We start from the raw sequence: 21,859 nt of genomic DNA, 5'->3' as shown, positions 1-21,859 counted from the left end.
GGGGAAGGGGAAGGGAAGGGAGGAGAAGAAAATCTGGAACTCAAAACCATGTAGAACTTAATTAAAAAAAAATTTTTTTAAATTTTTTAAAAGAATGTAAAAAAGAAAAGAAGCTAGATGACCATCAGAGGACATGATGATGGCAGAGATGGGAAATGAAGAGTTTGGTGGGCTTCTGAGCCCTCTTTTCATGTAGATTTTGGAGGAGTTTTTTTGCTCCGCCCTCCAATCAGATGAGCAGAGGCTATTTACATAAACTGTGCTCCTGATTCTCTCACTTCATTCTGTATCACTTCATACAGTGTTCCTAGGTTTCTGTAAAAACACATCTTTCATCATTTCTTACACTGCAATAATGTTCTACTACATTCATATACCATAATTTGTTTGGCTATTCCCCAAATGATGGGAAGCCCCTTAGTTTTCAGTTCTCTGGTATAACAAAAAGGGCTGTTAAAAATATTTTGGTACATATGGGTCCTTCTCCTTTCTTTGACCTCTTTAAGGTATAGGCCTAGTACTGATGTGCCTAAACCAAAGGGTATGGACAGTTTAGTGAGTCTGATGCTCCTTAAATTGTCTCTCCTTGATTCTTTTTTTGCAAGTCAGTTGTTTTTTATGTGTATACCTTACATTTTTCTTGTACTTTTCTAATCTTTTGATTTTGTTGTAATATTTCTCATTTGGGTTCTGTTTGGTTCATTACAATTTTCAGGGAATCCATTGTTTGGATTATGTTTTCTCCCTCTGTTCTAAAGAAACTCTAAGTATCTCTCTTTCTCTATCTAAACTCCTTACTTCTCATGGGTTCAATTACCATGTCTCTGCTGATTCTGCATATTCTCTCTCCAGAGCTCTACTCCCATATCACTAATTGCTTATTGGACATTTCAATCAGGATGTTCCATAGACCTCTCAGACTCAATTATGTCCAAAAGAGAAATCATCTTTTCCCCCAAATCTATCCCTCTTCCCAAACTTCCTATTTCTTTCAAGACTACCACCATCCTTCCAGTGACCATCTCCTTAACTCCTCACTCTAACTTTGCTCTCAATCATTCAATTAGTTGCCAAATCTTGTCTTTTCTATTTCCTCCCACCTCTGATGGGTACTCTGTGACCCCCTGGCAAGTGTATTAACCTCTAAACGTTCTAAGCAACTCTCTAGGCCTAAAAGTGACAGCTAAGGTGCTGACTTGTGTTGGTACCTTCATCTTTCTCCTAGCAATTCTCTTCCCGCCAAGGGGCACTTGTGCCTTGGAGCTTGGCAAATTTCTCTTGTTTCCTAATTGTTTCTTTCATCTGTATAGAAACAAAAGTGTGCAAAAGGGTAGGCGTGGTGCTTATAGGGTCACAGTTAGAAGAGACGAAGATGAAGCCATTAAGCTTTCAGAATGAGCTGCCTGACTGGTGAGACAGTGAGCACAGTCTCAAATAGTCTACTCTATCTTAATAGCCAAGCACAGAGCAGATGCCCCAAACCTGCCCTCCACCCTGGAGTGTGCATATTTCTCCTTTCTTTCCACCTCTTTGCTCTAAGAACCATAATCAAATCAATACTACCACTGCTTCTAGGAAAAAAATATATCAAATTTGGGTCCATTCACCACCTCTGTAATTTCCTTCCTTGTCCATCATTCTTCATATATATTGTCCTCTCCAATTAGAATGAAAGCTTCTTGAGGACAACATCTTTTGTATTTGTCCTCAATGCTTGGCACTCAAGTAAGCTCTTAATATTTTTCATACGTTCACAGAGCCTTTGAAAACCCAGGGACACTTCCAAGAAGGGACCGGAGAAGAGTTTTGGTAGAAAGGAAGAAAGAAACATAGCACTGCTCAGGCCTAAGAAAGAGCTCTATACCTAGTATCTGGGAAAACAGGAAGAAAATAATCACCTATGCTGGTTGGAGCCTCACAGCAGAAATTTATCAGTGCAGTGCACATAGTACATGTTAAATAAATATTATGCTACTTTCAAGCTCACAATCATGAAGATTCTAGTGCTTACACACAAAATGGTCATAATACCTTTTATTTGATACATTCATTTGTCTTTGATAATGCAAAACCACAATAAATACTAAATACTATCACTACCATCTTGATTCAAATACCTCATATTTAATATTCTTCAGAAACTCATTGTTTTTAATATGATTAGAAATCTCCTTGTCTCCAAACAGGGAAAAAAGCTCCAAATGTACTTACATTCATAAAAACATCGTGAGTGTAGTTGTCTGTGTCTGCATCCCAGAAACACCGAGCAGCCATACTAACCAGCCAAAAAAGAATTGGGAAACATCAACATGTGGGAATCTGAATTAAAACTGGCGTGAGCAATGGGTCTTTGGTAAATTTTCTTTAAGACATTCTTAAATATGACTTTAGCTGAGATGTTTGTTAAAAGCTCTTAAAATCAGTAACACCCAAGTTTCAATGCTAAATTAGTCACACTGGACACAGGATAAGAGAACTTTAGAGCTGAAAAGGACGTAAGAAATCATCAAGTCAAAGGATCAAAGATCTCTCAGTCACTTGCTTGAGGTCACACAGTAGTCACTGGAAGCCTCAGAAATATAACCGAACTCCTAGATTCAAGGCTCACTTTACCAAACCACAAAGCCTTCAAATTTCTCCATCATTGCCTATACTGTGCTTACACATAGTCTAGTCGCCTAGAACATAATTTGTAAGTATGTCTCACTAAGGCAAGTTACGCTTGCAGCAAGTAAACAACATTTTCTGATTCCCTTCCATAGTGCTAAAAGTACATCAAACCGAAATTCGCTTGGTCTAGTCCCTTTAATTTAAGTGTTGCATGACAGCCAATAAAACTTTTAAACTACCTTTCAGGTAAAAATACAAGTGAAGTATGTCACCTAAGTTCTCATTTTAGAAATAAGTCAATCATGTAGCAGAGTACTACAAAGCAAGACAGAAATGCTGTGAAGGTAGAATAAATAAGTACAGTATTTGGGAGATAAGGGAGAGTCAGAAGTTGAGGACAACTCTGATGTTGTAAATCTACATGATTGAAAGGATGATGGGACCTTTGACAGAAAGAGGGAAGTTAGGGTTTCTGTTGTGGACATGTTGAGTTTGAAATGCCAACTTGCACATCCAGCTTGACATGTCCACTAGGCAGATGGAAATGTGGGAGAGCCCCTCAACATCCACATTTAAATGTGGCTACTATTCAGTACCAGTAAGAACTACAATTTCTTTTCTCTTTTTTCCTTTTATCACTTGGGTTGTTTTCATACACTCTTATAAAATGAATCTTGTTACAGTAAACCTAATGAATCCTTTTGGCCAGCCCAAAAAACAAGAAGTGATGGCAAGGACTTACTTTACTCCTTCGCCTCTTTGTTCTCCAATCACTACTTGCACCACCATTTTATATCGGTCAAATCCCATTTCTAAAAGGGAAGAAAGACAAGACCATAGTTATAAGCAAATAGAGTGAAATTAACTGTTGAAAAGAAATCCACCCTAAAACCACCATAAGCAGCAGAGCAGGAAGCATAAATATAGGCTATGTTTATCAATTGTAGTCTTTCTCTTAGTCAAACAAAAAAAAAAGAAAAAAATTTTATAGCAAATTCCATTTATATTTACTCAAAACAATGAAGCAACCAGAACCCAGAAAATCAAATCATGGAGCATATCTATCTTATAACTGTTCTATAAAACTATGTTTAGTTCTGTTAAGTTTGTTGTTAAGACAATAAAAGCAAATCAGTGGGAAAGGAATGGATATATAAAATGACCCAAATAACCCAGAAGTCACATTTTGCTAGAACAGCCAAGTAACCAATTCATTTCAGACATAAGAAATTTTCTACCTGACTATATGATATTATAAGGCTTTCTGGAAAGTACTGTCTATGTACTTCCTTTTCAGTGCTTATGAACAGCTATACTCCAAAAAACTGAACTGTCGAGTTTTTAATCCAGAAACTTCCAAACAAAACAATTTTAGGGAAGATAGTTGAGCCCAGGGTTTCAAACTTTCTGTGTTGAGAAACAATAACATTTTGTTTTAAAAAAAAAACCCAAATGCTCTCTATATAAAGTACATTATATGGAATAGTAAATAATTATCCTGGCTTTCAATATCAAGAAACAACCCACAGAAAGTAGTCACACAAATTTGGGGGAAGTAGGGGGAGAGAGAAAAAGACTTATTTTTGTCAGGACGAGGCCAGGCAGGTACACATTTACTCAGAAAGGCCAAGTTTTAAGACTGAATGCTATCAGATCAAGAACTTGTAACCGCTAACAAATTTAGAATAAAACAAAATCAAAGCAACTCACTTTGGAATCAAGTAACAAATACTTATTTAATACCTACGGTAAACAAGGCAGCATGCTAGATACTGCAGGTAAAAATATAACATAGTCCCTACCTTTGAAGAGTTTATAAGTGGGGAAGGAAAAGTGAAACTATAGCTAAATAACAGTTCAATCTAATAAGAGATGTCATAAGGCAGGCATAACTAATTGCCAAATGAATAGTACAGAAAATAAGTGCTACAAGATTCTTAGTTTTCAGTAAGGGCTGGAATGGTCTAGGGAGGCTTCACACAACAAAGGACTGGAAATAGGTCTTGAAAAGTGAGTAGGATTTGCTATGGGGTAGAATCCCAGCTAGTGAGAATGGCATGACCAAAAGAAAAGGCAGGAAAACTCAATGAGCAGAACACGTAAAATGGACCAGCATTCAGAGAGGTAGGTTAGAGACAGACTATGGATGGCCTTGAATATTAGAACAAGAAATGAGGCTGCTGGTAGAATTACAGCTTTTTTACTTTGAAAGTAGTCTTAAGAAAACAGTGATCCTGTTATAATGGAGTATGTAATCTGGAGAAGGGCCCCCTCCATTTCATGCGCCTCCCAATCCAACAGTTGTGTATAAAAATAGTTGGCTTGATGTGTAGGAAGCGTCCATGACTTGGGCACAAAAGGATGCAGAATTTAAACTTATACAACTCAAACTTCCTACTGTGGTAATGCTTTTTTTCCCCCTTATCCTTATTCTTTCCCTCACACTGCTGGCTCAGTAATAACCCCATCAATGTGTATTACTTATAGAGTGTCTTCCAAATTATTTTGGGCATCTAGATACTAATAACCATGTACCTGATGAACCAACAGATTCCACATCGAGGACATGAAAGAATGGATAAGAGGGAAATAAAATATTCTGAGATATCAGTGTGACTACCTTTTAATTTATTTTTGATGCTCTCTGACAAAAACTTTGTGAGGGCAGGCATTTCACTTGGCTCATACTGAGCGGTTGCTAATTCTTCCTTGAGTATGGTGTGGATGCATTCTTTCACCGTAGAGGGTCGGAACCTAAACGAAACAGAAAATCAACTACTATGCACCAACATCTGATCCAGGACTTTATAATCTCAACTTCATTCCATCCTTTACACAGTTTCAACATATTTAACTCTTTTTTGGTGTTCGTCAACTAAAGAGATTTTAAAGACATTTATCAAGATAAATGAACATACCACTTAGTATAATGCGAAAACAAACAGTGAAATTGCTTTTTCCAAAATCTGGTGACACTTGCAGTCTGAAAGGTCTTGATGCCCAGTTCTGTGCTAAGTGATAGGTTAAGTATATTCAGCCTCAAAGTATAGAGAAAGGTTATTGAACCTACTTTTCATCAAGTCTTATTAAAAGTTAAAATAAAAAATTATACACAAAAAAGTAGAACTGAAATAGTAGAACAATGAAATAATTTTTGTTTAAATAGTTCTGATTATATATATTACATATGGTTTTACTTGGTTTTATTTTGTTAGTGTTCTTTATATTTGTTAAGATTCTTTAAAAAAAAACCTTCTTAAAAGTATTATCGTTAAGTCTCTCTCAACAATTTGGAATATGAAATCATAGTTCCCAGGTTCCTCAATTTCATCACATGTAGCAAACACTGTGCATCAAATTTTGTGTCCTAGTTAAGAGTAGGAAGGGATAAAGGAAATTTTGCTAAATTACTTGTGCCAAATTTTCATAAGCTGGACAATCCATTAATTCATTAAAATTTAGTAAACAACTATATTCAAGACACTGCATTACCTACTAGTATACAAAGAGACAATCTCTGCCCTCAGGAAACTTGCACTTGGGGATGAACATGACAAATATTCAAATAATTGTAACACAAAGTAGAGAATGATGGGGAGAAATGAGAAATATAGAGAAAATAGGTAAATCTGAGGAAAGGAGAATGCTTTTAGCTGGGGAGATCATGGAAGACTACTCAGAGGAGGTGGCACCTGAGCTCAGGCTTGAAGGAACATAAGTAGCAATTCTAAAAGGCAAAGATGACTGAGAGTATTTCAACTGTGAAAAAGCACTAGGAGCACCATTGGTGAGGCTGTGACTGCTCCACCAGCTAGTTAACCATTCTGAAAAGCAATTTGGAACTACACTCCAAAAAACTGCTAAACTGTGCATATACCATACTTTGACCTAGGAATATGGTCTATACTAGAATACTAGATCTATAAACCAAAGATATCAAATAATGAGGAAAAGGACTCATGTGTACCAAAATGTTTATAGCAGCTCTTATTTGGTGCCAAAGAATTGGAAGGTGCAGCTAGGTAGCACAGTGGATAGAGGCCTGGAGTCAGGAAGACTCATCTTCGGGAGTTCAAATCTGGCCTCAGGCAAGTCACTTAACCCTATTTGCCTCAGTTTCCTCATCTGTAAAATGTGCTGGAGAAGGAAATGACAAACCACTCCAGCATCTTTGCTAAGAAAACCTCAAATGGGGTTACAAAGAGTCAGACATGACTGAAACAACTGAACAAAGGAACTGGAAACTAGGGGGATGCCATCAATTGAGGAATGGTTGAACATGATAGAATACTACTGTGCTATGAGAAATGAGAAGGGAATAGTTTCAGAAAAACTTTTATGAACGTATACCAAGTTAAATGAGCAGAGCTAGGAGAACAATTTATACAATAACAACATTATAAAGTTAATGAACTCTGAAAGATTAGTAAATGATCGATGCAATGACCAACCACAATTCCAAAGGACTCATGATGAAACAGGCTACCTCCGGAAAGAGAAACTGATGGAACAGAGCACAGACTAAGGCACATTTTCTTTTTTTTCTTTCTATGTTTTTTTTTTGGGGGGGGCGGCATGGCTAATGAGAGAATATGTTTTCCATGACTATACATATTTGTAGTAGGTTTTGTTTTTCTTGCCTTCTCCATACATAGGTGGGGAAGGAGATGGAAAGGAGGGAGAGAATTTGGAACTAAAACTAAGATGAAACTGAATTTTTAAAAACGACTACAGGCTGAAGAAGGAATGTCAGTATGGACAACTTTTTTCTAGGATTCTGACTGAGAAAGGGAGGAGAGAAACAGAACAATAGCTGGAGGGACAGTAGTGTCTAGTGACGGTTTTTTCAGGATAAGGGACACTTGGGCACACATAGAGGGGTTTAGCTTTGGCAAGGAGGGCCCCTCATGATCAGAGACTGCAGGATGATGTCAAGGAGTTTGGAGATAAAGACAAAGGGAGAGAAGAAGGACGTCCAGACTAACGACCTCAATTTTCTCATAAAGTCAAGAGGGTAGGTCCTCAAATGAGAGTTGGAGTAGGCTTGAGGAGCTGAGTATGTTTTGAGGTAATAAGGGATGAGAAAATCAATCAGAGAGGATTCACAGGATCGTCAAAGCTGGAAAACATTAATTGATTGTTTCCACACTCAGCACAGCTGTATGGCTTCCTCTAGTTCTGTTCATCAGCAAAGCATTCCAGGGCTGGAATCCGGCGAGGGGTGAGCGGTGACAGAACAAGGGGGCAAAGGACTTGAGAGCGAAGGAGCTGAACTGGCTAACTCTACAGTCAAGGCTAGGAGGAAAGCGAAGTCAGGGCGGTGATAACAGCATGGGAAGATACTGAGGGACAGAGGGACTAGAAGTCACAGTGAAGATGAAGAGTTAACTTAGCAGGGCTGAGGCATGGGGAGGGATGGAACGACAGGCTCTTCTAACAGGCGGAGCTACAGGGCTACAACTTCCTGGAGGGCAGGGATTATCTTGCATGCCTATGTATCGCCAGGGCGCGGCTCAGAGCCCACCAAGTATTTAATTAAGAATTAATTAAGAATTTAAAAGGCTCTAGGCAGCTAGGTGGCACAGAGGAGAGGGCCCTGAGTTCAAATCCATCCTCAGACACCTCATAGCTGCGTGACTTAACCTGCCTGCCTCAGTTTCCATCTTTACAGATGAAAACAACCTACCTTCCAGAGCGATGAGGACGAAAGGAGGTGTTTCTAAGCTGCTTTGCATGTAATATATAAACGCTCACTATGGTTAATAACCGATTTTTCATTCATCCTTACTTAGGTACATATCTAAGGTGGGAATATAAACCCCAAGTTGAGTGGAGATCGTTTCTTTTCTCTTCTTTAACCGCCCCACCCCCACCCCGTGCCTGGGACACAGGAGCCCCGGGCTCGTCCCCTCGCCACAACCAGCAAAACGTAACAAGGCCTTCAAAGGTGAGAGTCATGACGAATCATAACGATATCGATTGTGGCAGGGAGGAGGGGAGGGGGCGGAGGAGGAGGGTACAGGGGAGGGGAAGAGGATGATTGGAGAGGAAAGGAGGAGGGGGAGAGAGAGGGGGTGGGAGTTAGAGAGGAAGAGGAGCGAGTGGACCGCGAGGGAAGAGGAGGAAAGGGGAAGGGGGAGGGAGAAGTGGGCACGTCTCAGCCCAGCAGGCAGCAGAGTCCTTTTGCCAACCCGGGCTTACCCCTCAGAAAACAAACGGGACGCCTCCGGCACCTCCAAAGGAGGGGGAGATAAGCCGTGCTCTGCTGTCCCCTGCAGGCGAGTCCACGACAGGACCCGAGCTTGCACCATCCGGCCTCAGCCGAGAATCACCCCCCTCCCTTCCCCTACCTCTGTGGCTCCCGACCGAGGGAGTGCCGCCTCGGTTTACACCGGCCAGAGCCGATTGTTAAATTATTTACATCTCGGAAACAGGCAAACGGGCTACCAATCAGGCCTCGGTATTGCTCTGCCGATCGTCTCGAGACTTAAGAAAGGATGGAAGAAATCTAAGGGATTCTGATTAAGTTTATCGCGCATGATTTTTGCGGGTTCCCCTTCCCCCCGGAGAGCCGTTGGTTAAAATTTTACCAGTGCACCCCAGCTCCTAACCCGAAGCCCTCCGTTTCCCGCCCGCACGCAGGCCCTCAGCCCTACCCCCAGTACCCGCCTTTGTTGGAAGATGGGTCTCAGGATGTAGGTGTTCTCCGACCCCACGTGGCTCTTGTCCTTTTCGGTCACACCAGCACTGGGAACCGAGAAGGACATGGTAGCTCCCGGCGGGGAGACCCCAGGCGCGGAGCCTGCTGCTGCATGGAAAGCGCGGCCAGATTTAGCGCGGTCGCTCGGAGACCGTCTCCTAGCAACCTGGCGTCACTTCCGCCCCGCCCCTTCCGCGCCCTCGGTATTTCTGTCGTGAGGGGGGGGGGGGGGAGCTGCTTGGTGAATGTGCGCGTGCGCGCGCGCCGTGTTCGGTCCTAAAAGGCTCCTTGTTGGGAAATCAAAGTGGAGAGATGGAAGGGGAGGGGGGAATATGGGAAAGGAAAGGAAGGGAGGGGGGAAGGGAGAGAAGAGAAGGCGAGGAGCAAAGGAGAAGAAGGGGAGGGGAGGAAGAAAAAGGGGAGGGGGTGGTCCCTCCAAGACTGCAAGAGCGGCATGCTTAACGGCGCTGTTTAACAGCAAAGAATATAAAAAATAATATAAGGGTTTATATAGCTCTTTAAGGTTTGCAAACATATTCTAACGCTCACAACAGCCCAGCGAGGTGGGGGGGGGAGCGGGTGCTAGTATGACCCCCAGAGGAGGAAACTGCCGTAGAGGTTAACTGACTTTGCCCAGGGTCACACAGGTAATAAATGTGTGGATCAGAACTCGAACTCGGATCTTCCTCAGTCCAAGTCCTTCCTTCTGCCCGCCGCCTAACTTAGCTTAAAAAATAATGTTCTCGAAGATCTTCCTAGAGACAAATTCCAATCCTGCCTGAGTGTGCGAACTTGGGCGGCTCAGACTTAGTCACTGTTTGCCTCGCTTTCATCTCTGATCGCGCACAGTGAGAGCACCGAGGCGTTGCATGAATGCTAGCTAAGATCACCTCCCGCGCTAATTGTCCGCCCTGGCTGCTCCATCTTTGGTCTTGAGCTGATGGTCAATATCATTGCAGGGCTTAGCGCCCGCGGTTCCCGGCCCCTAGTAGGGGCTTAGTAAAAGTTGACTGACTGAATATGGTGTCCCTAAATCGGCGTAATTTAACGGGAATTTATTAAGTACCCACCAATGGGCCAGGTTTGGGCAGCTAGGTGGGGCAGCGGATACGGCCCTGGGCTTGGAGTCAGGAAGGCCCATCTTTCTGAGTTCAAATCTGGCCTGACATTTACTAGCTAAGTGTGACCCTGGGCAAGTCACTTAACCCGTCCTGCTTCTTCTATAAAATGAGCTGAGAAGGACATGGCAAACCACTCCAGTATCTTTGCCAAGAAAACTCCAACTGGGGTCACGAAGAGCCAGGCACAACTGAACAGCAACAGTGAACTAGGCCAGTGTGCTAGATTCCGGGAAGAAAAAGACCAAAAAAAAAAAAACCAAAAAACCCGCAACTAGGCACAATACCCCATAAGTGCTCAAGGAAAGGAGGTATCATGCTGCTTGGCCTGGGGATTATTCATCCCCACCGCTACCACAACGCTCCTAGGCCTCTGTCCTCCCTCCCACCACCCAGTGAATTTTTTGAGAGCACTCTCAAAGCACTTTTATTTTTATTTTGTATTGCAGTGTTTCTTGTCAAATGGCCTATCTACCCCATACTGTCTCCCTTAATTAACTGAGAGGACTCCACATTAAAGGTCAACCTCCATGGAGGATGACCTACACACTTAGACTTATGCATCATTCTTTTTTTTAAAAGGATGTTTTAATTTTCTCTCAATTACATAAAAACATTTTAATTCTTTTTAACAATTTTTTAGTTCCCTCTCACTCCCCCTCCCCTATATGTAGAGTCATGCAAAATATTTCCGTATTAGCCGTGTTGCGAAAGAGAATGCAGATCAAAAAAGGAGAGGAAAAAAAGAAAAAGAAAGAAGGTCTAAAAAGTGTGCTTTAATCTTCATTCAGGCTGCATCAGTTCTTTCTCTGAAGGTGGATAGCATTTTTCACCACAGGTTCTTTGAAATCGTCTGTATCATTGTATTGCTGCAAATAATTAAGTCATTCACAGTCTTTCACACCATTCTAATTAGAACCATGGAACTGATTAAAGCTTCTCTATCCTGCCACTGACAACAAATTACTATGTCCTGCTTTTCCGATTTCTGCGATTCAAAACTTCCTTCTGCTTAGGTGAAAAACCCTCCCCCCCCCCCCAAAGGAATTAGTTGCCATGGAGAGAGAGTGGTTTTTTTTACCCCCTCCAGCAGAGACTGGAACACCACTGGGTTGTGTGGGAGTGTTCAGAGAGGACTATCACCTCCGCTGTGAGGGCTGCTGAGTGCTTTAAGGCCTACTCATCCACCTTTGCCCTCTGCCTGGCGCTCAACTTGCACCTGTGGCTCCAAGAAGCTGTAGCATACGCAGCAGCCACACCCTGGTAAACCATCAGCAAATGGGCTAAACCAGGTTGAGGGTATCTGATGGACCTTGAACCCTTAGGTGAGTTAGGGAGATGTCTCCCCCAAGCATGTGAAGACTTCCCAAAGAATGAGCGGATGAGAATCATTTGTTCCAACTGCCATGAAGGTGGCTGAAACAGGCCCTGGGGAGCACTTAGAGCTTGGCCAGACACGGAAGATGCCAAGATCGTCCACTGCATCCTGGGCCATCACCAGTCATCTTGACTTTTGTCGTGACACTGGACTTCAGTGACTCAGGAGGATCGTGAGGCTGACACTGTGCCTCACTTAAATCCGATTCATGGACAAGTCAAGAAACCTCCCAATGATGTCATTGGTCCTCTTTGAAAACAAAGATGAAGGACGAACAATAACAGAACGGGGATCCTTTGGGGGCATGGCCTAAAAGAGACGGCTGCTGAGGTCCAGAGCTTTGCTGGTTCCAGGGTCATTTTCTCTTTCCCAATAAGTCATCTGATTCACAGTTTTCCTCCCCAAAAACCTTTACCCCCTTCAAATAAAAAGAGCTATAATGTATATGTAGCTTTAAGGTTTACAAAGCGCTTAACCTATGTTATCTCGTTTTGATCCTTACAAAAGACCTGTAAGGTAAATACTATTATTATCCCAATTTACGGATGAAAAGACTGAGGCTGAAAGAGGTAACATGATTTGCCCAAGCCTTGGGCCCCAAGGTCCCTCAGCTAGTAAATGTCTGAGGAGGGATTCAAACTCAAGTCTATCCTGACGATATACCTAGGACTCCATCCCCTACACCAGGGCTATCCAACCTTAGGTTATCTTAGGGTGACATTAAAATAAAATAATTATTCAAGGCCCGCACCCAGAATAAAAAATACAGTACCCTAATAGAAAGAGGGGGAACACGCGTCACCGATACGACAGGCTAAGGTGTGAAGCGCGAAAGCAAACACAAAACAACAAAGCGACAACACAATAGTGTAAAGGCAGATGCATACTGACTACTCTGCATCATACAGATGGAACGCATCCCACAGATCGCCTGAAAATTCTATGTGATATGTTCCATCCGTAATACTGCTTAAAAACACCAAAGAAAATTAACATCAATGAGATTCTTGATTAGTGATGGAATTTAAAAATCTAATACACATTCCATGCAAATTATTTTATTTTTTCACTCGTGAAAATTAAAACCCACAGGTGGGCCACATAAAATCACACTGCGGGCCGCATGCAGCCCACAGGCCATAGTTTGGACAGCCCTGCCCTACACCAAACGGGCCTCCCATTTCCTCTTATTCTCCATTCCCGTCACTATGAGATCCAGTGTATACAGAAAGGTCATTCTTTAGATCCTCCTCTCCATCACCCCCTGCCCTTCACATACACGCACTGAATTCGTTCCACGTGTCAGAATTCCTAGTTAAGTTTGGCACCTCCCTTGTTCTGAATTGACTCATGCCAATTACGATCGAATTGGATTTAATTTTAAACTTTTTAAAATTTAGATCCAATTGTTACACTATGCCACATGTGATAAAAAGTTAAGAAATTTGTCCAAGAGATGGAGATAAACAAGCTTTAATGGTCTGAGCATAACCTGATTTAAAATACATTGAAAACCTTCGGGCTATACTCAAGGCTAGATCTGGAAAAAATGTACTGTTTGTTAAAGTACTCTTAAGATAATGTGGAGTTTCATGATGAAGAATTAAAGAATGGGTATCAAAATCTTGTGAGCTCAATGCCAAATCATGGTTAGGGTGAGGGCGGAAGAAGAGCAGAAAAAGGCAGGCACACTACATATTTAAAACTTTTTTGTTTTTAAAGATTAAATGAAAAGATCAAATTGGGGGACAATGTAACAGAGGACCAATTTGGGCATTAGGGAGACCTGAATTCCAGTCCTAACTCTGGTAGAAGTTTTGTGACCGTAGCAGTCACCTAGCATCATGTGCCCCCAGGCAAGAAGAGGAGAAATTGCCTATGAATTGTCATTTGTTTCAGTAGTTTCTACACCAGTCCTCTCCATACTGCCTAAATCGTGGGCCAAACATTAGCTTCCTTTCTGTCCCCTGCCCCCACCTCAAAAAAATCTACTTAGCCGCAAAATCAAACCGATGACTCTGTGTCTTGCACAGAATAAATGTTTAATAAATGCTATCGTGGATTCATATTGAGTTTGCAGTTCACTAAAACTCTCACGTATTTTTCAAAGAAATTTTTGTCTCTAGTCATGCCTCCCCCATCTTCTATTTGTAGAATAGATTTTTTAACCTACCATATTTCCCCATGTATAAGACACACCTTAATTTTGGGGCCCTAAATTTGAAAAAAAATGTATTAGATTATTATTGTAATTGAACTCAAGTTTTATTCATCATAAAATTTATACAATAATACGATGAAATTCAAGGCCCTTCTGCTCATAGCTTTCAGGCATCTTTTGGGCAAGTCTGATGCTTGTACGCATGCTTAGTCCATTCCGTGTCATGAACCTGAAGCACCAATTTTGTCCTCCTTTGAAATCAGTAACTTCTTTTTCATCAGCAGTTCTTCTTGCCTCATGCTGAACCATCTTTGTGGACACAGGAATTCCAGTTGCGCTTTGCTCTTCAATCCATATCTTCAATTCCCTCTCTAACTCAGGCCATTTTGCTGACTTGCCTCTCATGGCCTTCTTCTGCCCTGGCGTTTTCAGTAGGGTTTCTTCTTCCTGTAGCCAGTCTCAGATTGTTTTCTCAGTTGGAGGAGGGCGAAACTTAGGGTCAGCAGCACGATTTCCATTGACTTTTGCAAACTGGATCACTTTTGACCTGAATTCAGCACTGTACAAAAATCTTTTCTGAGCCATTTCTGGGCAGAACGTGGCAAAAATGTAGCCTAATATTACCAGTAACAAATGCAAAACAATGAGCCAGAAGACAACAAGCTCGAAAAAGTGGGTAATGCAAGTAAAAATATCTACATCAACGAGCGTAAAAACAACTGCAAAAAAAGTGGAAAATGAAAGCAAAAAAAAAAATCTACAACCACTGTATAAGACGCACCCAGTTTTTAGACCCCAAATTTTTCGAAAAAGGGTGCATCTTATACATGGGGAAATATGGTAAGTATAAGCATTTAATTTTAATTTTTTTTTTTGGACCTGGCCTGTGATTTAATCAATGCAGGAAACTGCAAGTGAGGAAACTCAGCCACTAATAGTCTTAGAAAGTAACCATAGTCACCAAAATATTTACAGCCACTCTTTTTATGGTGGCAAAGAATTGGATGCTGAGAGGAAACATATGAACTGGGGAATGACTGAGCAAGTTATGGTATATGAATGCAATGGAATATTATTGTGATTATGAGGATGGTTTCTGAGAAACCTGGGAAGACTTATATGAACTGATGCAAAGTGAAGTAAGCAGAACCAGAAGAACATTGTACACAGTCCATTGGAGTGCAAATTGAAGCATATTTTCTTTTCTTCTTTTCTTTCTCTTTATGTTTTTTGGATACAGATATGTAGGAATTTATTTTGTAAGACTATATATATGTGTATACACATATATATATTTATAATGTATTTTGTTTGTCTTACTTCCTCAATGGGGGAGAGAGGGAGGGAAAAGCAGAGAATTTTGGAACCAAAAATGAAATGAAATTTAATTTCTTTTTCTTTTTTTTCTTTTCTTTTTTTAAACAGTTTTTTTATTTTACCAGAACACAAATACAAAATAGAAAAAAGAAACAAAAAGCATGCCATATGCATAGCAGAACATAGGAGAGGATTCAAAATAGGTAACAATAAATTTTCATTTCAAGAAATTGGGAATTGTCCATCTTTTCTTTGCTTCCTTGTGTTTTCTTTTGTTCTCAGCTGTGCACTTTTTAACTTTGTCCTTTCTTTCCCTCCCCCCTCTCCCCTCCCCCCAGAAGGCTACAATATAATTTAGATATGTTTCTTGATATATACATACATATACAGATATATACATACTTATACATATATACACGCATATATAGACATATACTTTCCCAAACATACTCTACTCCTGCTCTTTGTATTTTTTATATTTGTACATATCTTTTGTTTCCTATCCCTCCTGCCTCCTCTACTTTACTTCTACCCCCTACATTGCCTTCCTATTACTTGCCTTCCCCTACTAAGAATCCCTTCCCTATCTCCCATTCCTATTGATCTGAACTCGCTTTACCTATTCCCTCATTCTCCCCTCTAAAAATCCCTCCCTTGTCTTAATCCCTCCCTTGTCCTCTTCCCCCTCACTATACCCCTACCATTTTATTTTTTCTAAATTTAGAAGACTTTTATACTCTTCTAAATACACACACACACACCACACACACACACACACATATATATATATATAGTTCCCTCTTAAACCCATTCCCAATGAAAGTAGGTTACCAGAACTACCAGCCCTCCTCCCCCATCTAAATCCTCTGTATCCTTTCTTCTTCTTGGACCTCTCTTGTATAAAATAGTTACTGTTTTTAGCTGTTCCTAAATGCTTTTACTTTTTAAATTCATATCATAGTCAGGTTTATCCCCCTCTTTCTTATGAGCTCAACAATTATTAATAAGAATGTTAGACATATATTTTATATTTTATGTTATATAAAAGGTAAGCAGTCTTTTCTTATGAATCCCTTGTAGTCAGTCTTTGGTATGTACCTTATGTTTTTCTTGGTTCTTGTATGTCGAATCTTCTCTTAGGATGGCGATTCTTTTTAACAAAATCTTGAAAGTCTGAGGGTTTGTCAAATGTCCATTTTTTTCATTCAAAATAATACTGAAATTTGAAGGGTATGATATTTTCAGTCGGAGTCCCAGGTCTTTTGCTCTTCCATATATTGTGTTCCAAGACCTATGGTCCTTTAATGTCTCAGCTACTAGGTTTAATTTCTTTTTCAAAAAAAGAATGAAAGAAAGTTCCCTGGAGGCACTGAATTGCCCAGAATCACAAAGCTAGCATGTGTCAGAGGGGATAGACCTCAGATTTTCCTGAGTCAGTGACTGACTCTCCATCCATTATGCAATGCATATACTACTTTTCTTTTTCTCCTATTAAATTTCATTTTATCATATTTAACATCTTATTCTAGTCTACTCAAACCTTTTTGGATCCTGAATTTGTCTTCAATCAATCAATCAATAAACAAGCATTAATTCACTCCTTCCTAGTGGCAGGCACTATTCTAGGGATTCAACAAAAAGCAAAAACATTTAACCTGTTAGCTACTTTGATGCTTACTTTCTCAGCTTACTACTTTTTAAAAATTAAAAATTTTTTTAATCAACAAAAATACACCCTCTCTCACTTCCAATCTCCCCCTACTGGTTGAAAAAGAAAGAAAAATAAACCTTTATTAAAAAGACATATATATATGCATGCATATATATGTGTATGTTTATATGTACATACATATGAATATATACATACACACATAGTCAAGCAAAACAAATTCCCACATTAGATATGTCCAAAAAATATATGTCTCAATCTGCACTTTGAGTCCATCACCTCTCTGTCAGGAGGTGGGTAGAATGCCTCGTCATGAGTCCTCTGGCATTTGGTTGATCATTGTATTAATCAGAGTGCTGTCTTAAAAGTTGTTTGTTGGGGCAGCTACGTGGCGCAGTGAGTAGAGCATTGGCCCTGGAGTCAAGAGGACCTGAGTTCAAATCGGGCCTCAGACACTTGACACACTTACTAGCTGTGTGACCTTGGGCAAGTCAGTTAACCCCAATTGCCCTGCCTTCCCCCCTCCAAAAAAAAAAGTTGTTTGTCTTTGCAATGTTGTCATTACTATATAAATTGTTTTCCTGGTTCTGCTCACTTCACTTTGCATCAGTTCATACAAGTCTTGCCAGATTTCTCTGAAACTATCCCCTTCATCATTTCTTAAAGCACAATAGTATTCCATAACATTCATATCCATAACTTGTTTAGCCATTCCCCAACTTATACATCCCTCTTTGGTTTCCAATTCTTTGTCACCACAAAAAGAGTTGCTATAAATATGTTTGTCCTCTTCCTCTTCTTTTGATCGCTTTGAGGACCACTTGGATTTTGAATGAGTGACTTAGCATTTTCTGTCTCAGATAGTTAAATTGTTAGTTTACTTGTAGCATTAAACTGCTGGTTTTTCTTTCTGTTTAAGAATTAAAAATCTGTTTCCTACTTTTACAAGAGCAGATCAGAAACTAGGAAGGTGCATTGTTTCCTCTTGAAAACTCCCTACTGGCCATGGTTCTATATTATTCTAGATTGGGTCTGTTTTGAGAGCTGCAGCAAGATACCTTTAACTACAAACTCCAAGTCCTGATCTCTACTTTCAACTCCATGATGCACATGAAATCCCCATTCCAATTTCTAACAAGGTATTATTGCCAGATTGTAGCAGACTTTGAATGTCAGGTTAAGGAGTTTTGATTTTATCCTATAAGTCAGGGCTGTCCAAAATATGGCCCGCAGTGCGATTTTATGTGGCCCACCTGTGGGTTTTAATTTTCACGAGAGAAAAAATAAAATAATAATTTGTATGGAATACATATTAGATTTTTAAATAACATCACTAATAAATATCTCATTGATGTTAATTTTCTTTGATGTTTTTAAGCAGTATTACTGACAGAACATATCACATTGAATTTTCAGGCAATCTGTGGGATGCGTTCCATCTGTGTGATGCAGACTACTCAGCATGCACCTACCTTTCTACTGTTGTGTTGTCACTTTGTTGTTTTGTGTTTGCTTTTGTGCTTCATGCCTTCGCCTGTCATATTGGTGATGTGTATTCTCCCACTTTCTATTAGTGTACTGTATTTTTTATTCTGGGTGCTGCCCTCAAATAATCATTTTATTTTAATGTGGCCCTAAGATAACCTAAGGTTGGACAGCCCTGCTATAAGTATTGACTTTATATTGTAGTTAGAATAATGGATCCTGTGATATATATCTATGGACTTTATGAATTTAAATTTTTTTCTTTTTTCTTTTGAAGTTAATCATCAACAAACACAAATGTTTTAACATACAAAGAACAGAAAAGATAATTATATATGAAATTGTGAACTTTTATAGTTTAGTTTCCTGAGAGAGTATTTTAAATTTAACAAGGTACTAACATAATATCCTTTTTATATCCCCTTCTGAACTTTTTTTCTTCTGTGTATTTTTTCATGTTTTATTGACTGCATGAACTTTTACTGATAATAATTGTTTACATGTTGTCTCCCTCATTAGAATATGATACTCTTGAGGCCATGGGCTGTGTTTTGCCTTTCTTAATATTCTCAGAACTTAGCATGGTGGCTGACACCTCGCAAACACTTAATAAAAGCTTTTTGACTAACTCACTCTGATAACCTATATCCTAACTATTAAAAAAAATATAGACTTTCATTAGAAATACAAAATTAGTCCAAAACCAACTTTATTCAAACAGCAATGCCCAGTTATGGATCCATATTAGCATTGCTCAGTTTGGATCTAGACAATAAAAGATTCATTTCCCATGGAAACGTGTTAGAATATATATTGGCCCCAGGCTGGAAATTCCCTGTAGTCTCTTGATATTTACAAAAAGAAGTGTTCTCAAGATGTGGGGCGGTTCTTCAAACAGAGTCCATCTCAATTCTGACACCAGGTCTGTGTCACTGAGGATGACTTTAAACTTCCATTTCAGCAGTTACATAAAAGGGAATATACTTTGAAAAATATTATTTTTTCCAATTACACGTAAAGATAGTTTTTAACGTTTATTTTTGGTCAAGCTGTTTGTGCCCATGGGAGCTAGAGCCTCAAGTAAATTTTGTCAGCCGAGCGTCCTGTATCAGTAAGGCAATAATAACAATGTAGATGACAATTGTCAAAATGCCTATGTAGTTCTGTATCGCAAAGTATATGAGACTCTCTGCATAGAAGGTAGAATAAGTAAACCATTTATTCAGACACCAGAGGACCATATCCCATAAGCAAATTTTAACTCCCACAGCCAGTTCACCCACTCCATCATAACAGCAAGGAACATAAAACATAATATCACACCATGGAGCCTTGCCATCTCAAAACCTCTCCAACCTGCTGCTGGGGTCTTCCCCAAAACAAAGTCACAGTATAGCTATGTCAGCCTGTTCAGTTCTAACTATCAGGAGGGTGGCCATTGGCAGCCATAACTGCTCTTGCTCTCTCTCTCTCTCTGCATTTCCTGTGACATAACTTCCTTTTCCTATCAGGAAGCTCCTCCCACCACATGTGATTTAGGCTTCCTGTGACATAAGCAGGTCACATGGCCTATTAATGGGTGGGAAAGATCTTCAAATCTAATTGCTACTACACCTCCTCAACCACCAAAAACCCCCACCTATCCAGCCTCTCTCCATCTAGCTGATGGTCCCCAGGAAAGGGACCGTTCAACATCTCCATGAGAGGCTACTTCATCCCTAGCCCCTTGCCAAATGGCAAACCGGGACCTTGTCAGTGACTGTGCAGACATCTGAGGGACCCGTCTACAAGGGAGTTTCTAAATGCTTTTGCCACTCCAAGGGGCATGGCTTCATTACAGCAGCTGTTGGAGGCCCAGACACCTTCCTTCATATGTCTGATATTGAAGGAGAATGCATGCCTATGGAAGGAGACGAAGTCACCTACAAGATGTGTTCAATTCCACCAAAGAATGAGAAGCACCAGGCTGTGGAAGTTGTTATTATTCACCTGGTACCATGCACCAAACATGAGACCTGGTCAAGACATGTCATCAGTTCCTAGGTGGCCTCCTGGTACCCCTGCTTCCTCTCTTCTCTCCAGCTTGGCTGTCTTAAAGGACACTGCTCTGGGAGGGGAGGCGGGGCAAGTTTTGGGGATAGACAGATGAGTTATGAGTAAATTTTGGCCAAAGAGTGGGATGGGAGTGGGAACTCAAGGGTCAAATAGATGTGACTTATCTCCTGAAGAAAGGAATGAAGGACCAGGGGCAAGGGAACAAGGGTGACAGGAAATGTCTTGATTCCTTACCACCTGAAATGTATTAATTTTTTAAGAAGAAGAGGCTCAGTAGCTGAGTATAGGATTAAACTTTGAGCCCAAAGAGATGTGGAAAAGACAACTTGGGATGTGTTATTTTCCTAACATTCTGGCTGGCCAGCTGTTAGCCCCAGCCTCCACATAGACTGACCTTCTTGCTGTACCTGTGTATGTTGGTACTTTATACCACCAAGTTAGACCTCTGGGACAGAGGCCCAGTAGGAACCCATGATAGGCAGTTTGATATTGGCACAAGTGAGTGAGTCTGGTAGTTCAAGCCTTGTGCACACCTGATGGTTTAAGGAGATATTGCAAGCCTGGTTTGTTGATAAGAGTTCACATATGCCCATTGAATGAGCTGGGGGCAGCCCAAGCTTAGAGCACTGGGGCTTATCCTGATAGAGCCCTCCAAGGATTTACTCAAGCCACACCCCTAGTCCCATTGGAAGCACTCCCCTATGTGTGCAGTGGAATGGACTTTTAAACCTTTTTTCATCAATTTTTAAAATTTTTATTAATTTTTTTGGTTACATTTTCAGCTCCAAGTTCTCCCCCTTCCTCCTTCCCTCTCAGAGATCAACATTTGATATAGACATATATGTGGAACCATACAATACATACTTCCATATATAAGTTCTTTCTCTGGATGTAGATAGCATTTTCCTTCATAAGTCCTTCATAGTTGGACCCAGATGGCTGTGGAGGAGAAAGTGAGGCTGGCGACTTTGTGCAGCCCTCCCTCACTCAAGTCCAATTCAATTGCAAGTCATGTCATCATCTTCCTGATATCATGGTCCTCTTCAAGAATGAAGGACAAACCACAACAACTAATATTCATATTATTCAGAATAGCTTAGTAATTCAAGGTTACTCTTCGAATATTGCTGTTACTATGTATAACATTCTAATGGTTCTGATCTTTTCACTCTGAATTATTTCATGCAAGTCTTTCCATGTTTTTCTAAAATCAACCTACTTGTCATTTCTTGTAGCAGAATAGTATTTCATCACTCTTATACCACAACTTATTCAGATATTCCCCAAATGATGGGCATTTCCTCAATTTCCAGTTCTTTGCCACCACAAAGAGAGCTATAAATATTTTAGAACATATAGGTTCTTT

At 40.4% G+C, this 21,859-nt stretch overlaps 1 protein-coding gene and 1 pseudogene across 1 annotated transcript in view; one reads left to right on the top strand and one right to left on the bottom strand.

The window, feature by feature from the left end:
- PCYT1A (phosphate cytidylyltransferase 1, choline, alpha) overlaps window positions 1-9,461 on the bottom strand; it is a 118,156-nt gene extending 108,695 nt beyond the window's left edge. The window contains exons 1-4 of the mRNA XM_036743467.1: window positions 9,280-9,461; window positions 5,231-5,364; window positions 3,353-3,422; window positions 2,214-2,275 (exon numbers count right to left, since the gene is read on the bottom strand). Of these exons, the coding sequence (XP_036599362.1) occupies window positions 2,214-2,275; window positions 3,353-3,422; window positions 5,231-5,364; window positions 9,280-9,377 (364 nt within the window). The 5' untranslated portion in view covers window positions 9,378-9,461. The remainder of the gene's footprint in view (window positions 1-2,213; window positions 2,276-3,352; window positions 3,423-5,230; window positions 5,365-9,279) is intronic.
- Window positions 9,376-20,481, top strand: LOC118837107 (annotated as a pseudogene).
- Window positions 20,482-21,859: the final 1,378 nt, after the last annotated feature.

This window comes from Trichosurus vulpecula, chromosome 2 (assembly GCF_011100635.1).
Source record: "Trichosurus vulpecula isolate mTriVul1 chromosome 2, mTriVul1.pri, whole genome shotgun sequence".
Lineage (NCBI taxonomy): Eukaryota > Metazoa > Chordata > Mammalia > Diprotodontia > Phalangeridae > Trichosurus > Trichosurus vulpecula.
Note: the sequence above shows the minus strand (reverse complement) of the source record. Positions and strands in the feature narration are given on the sequence as shown.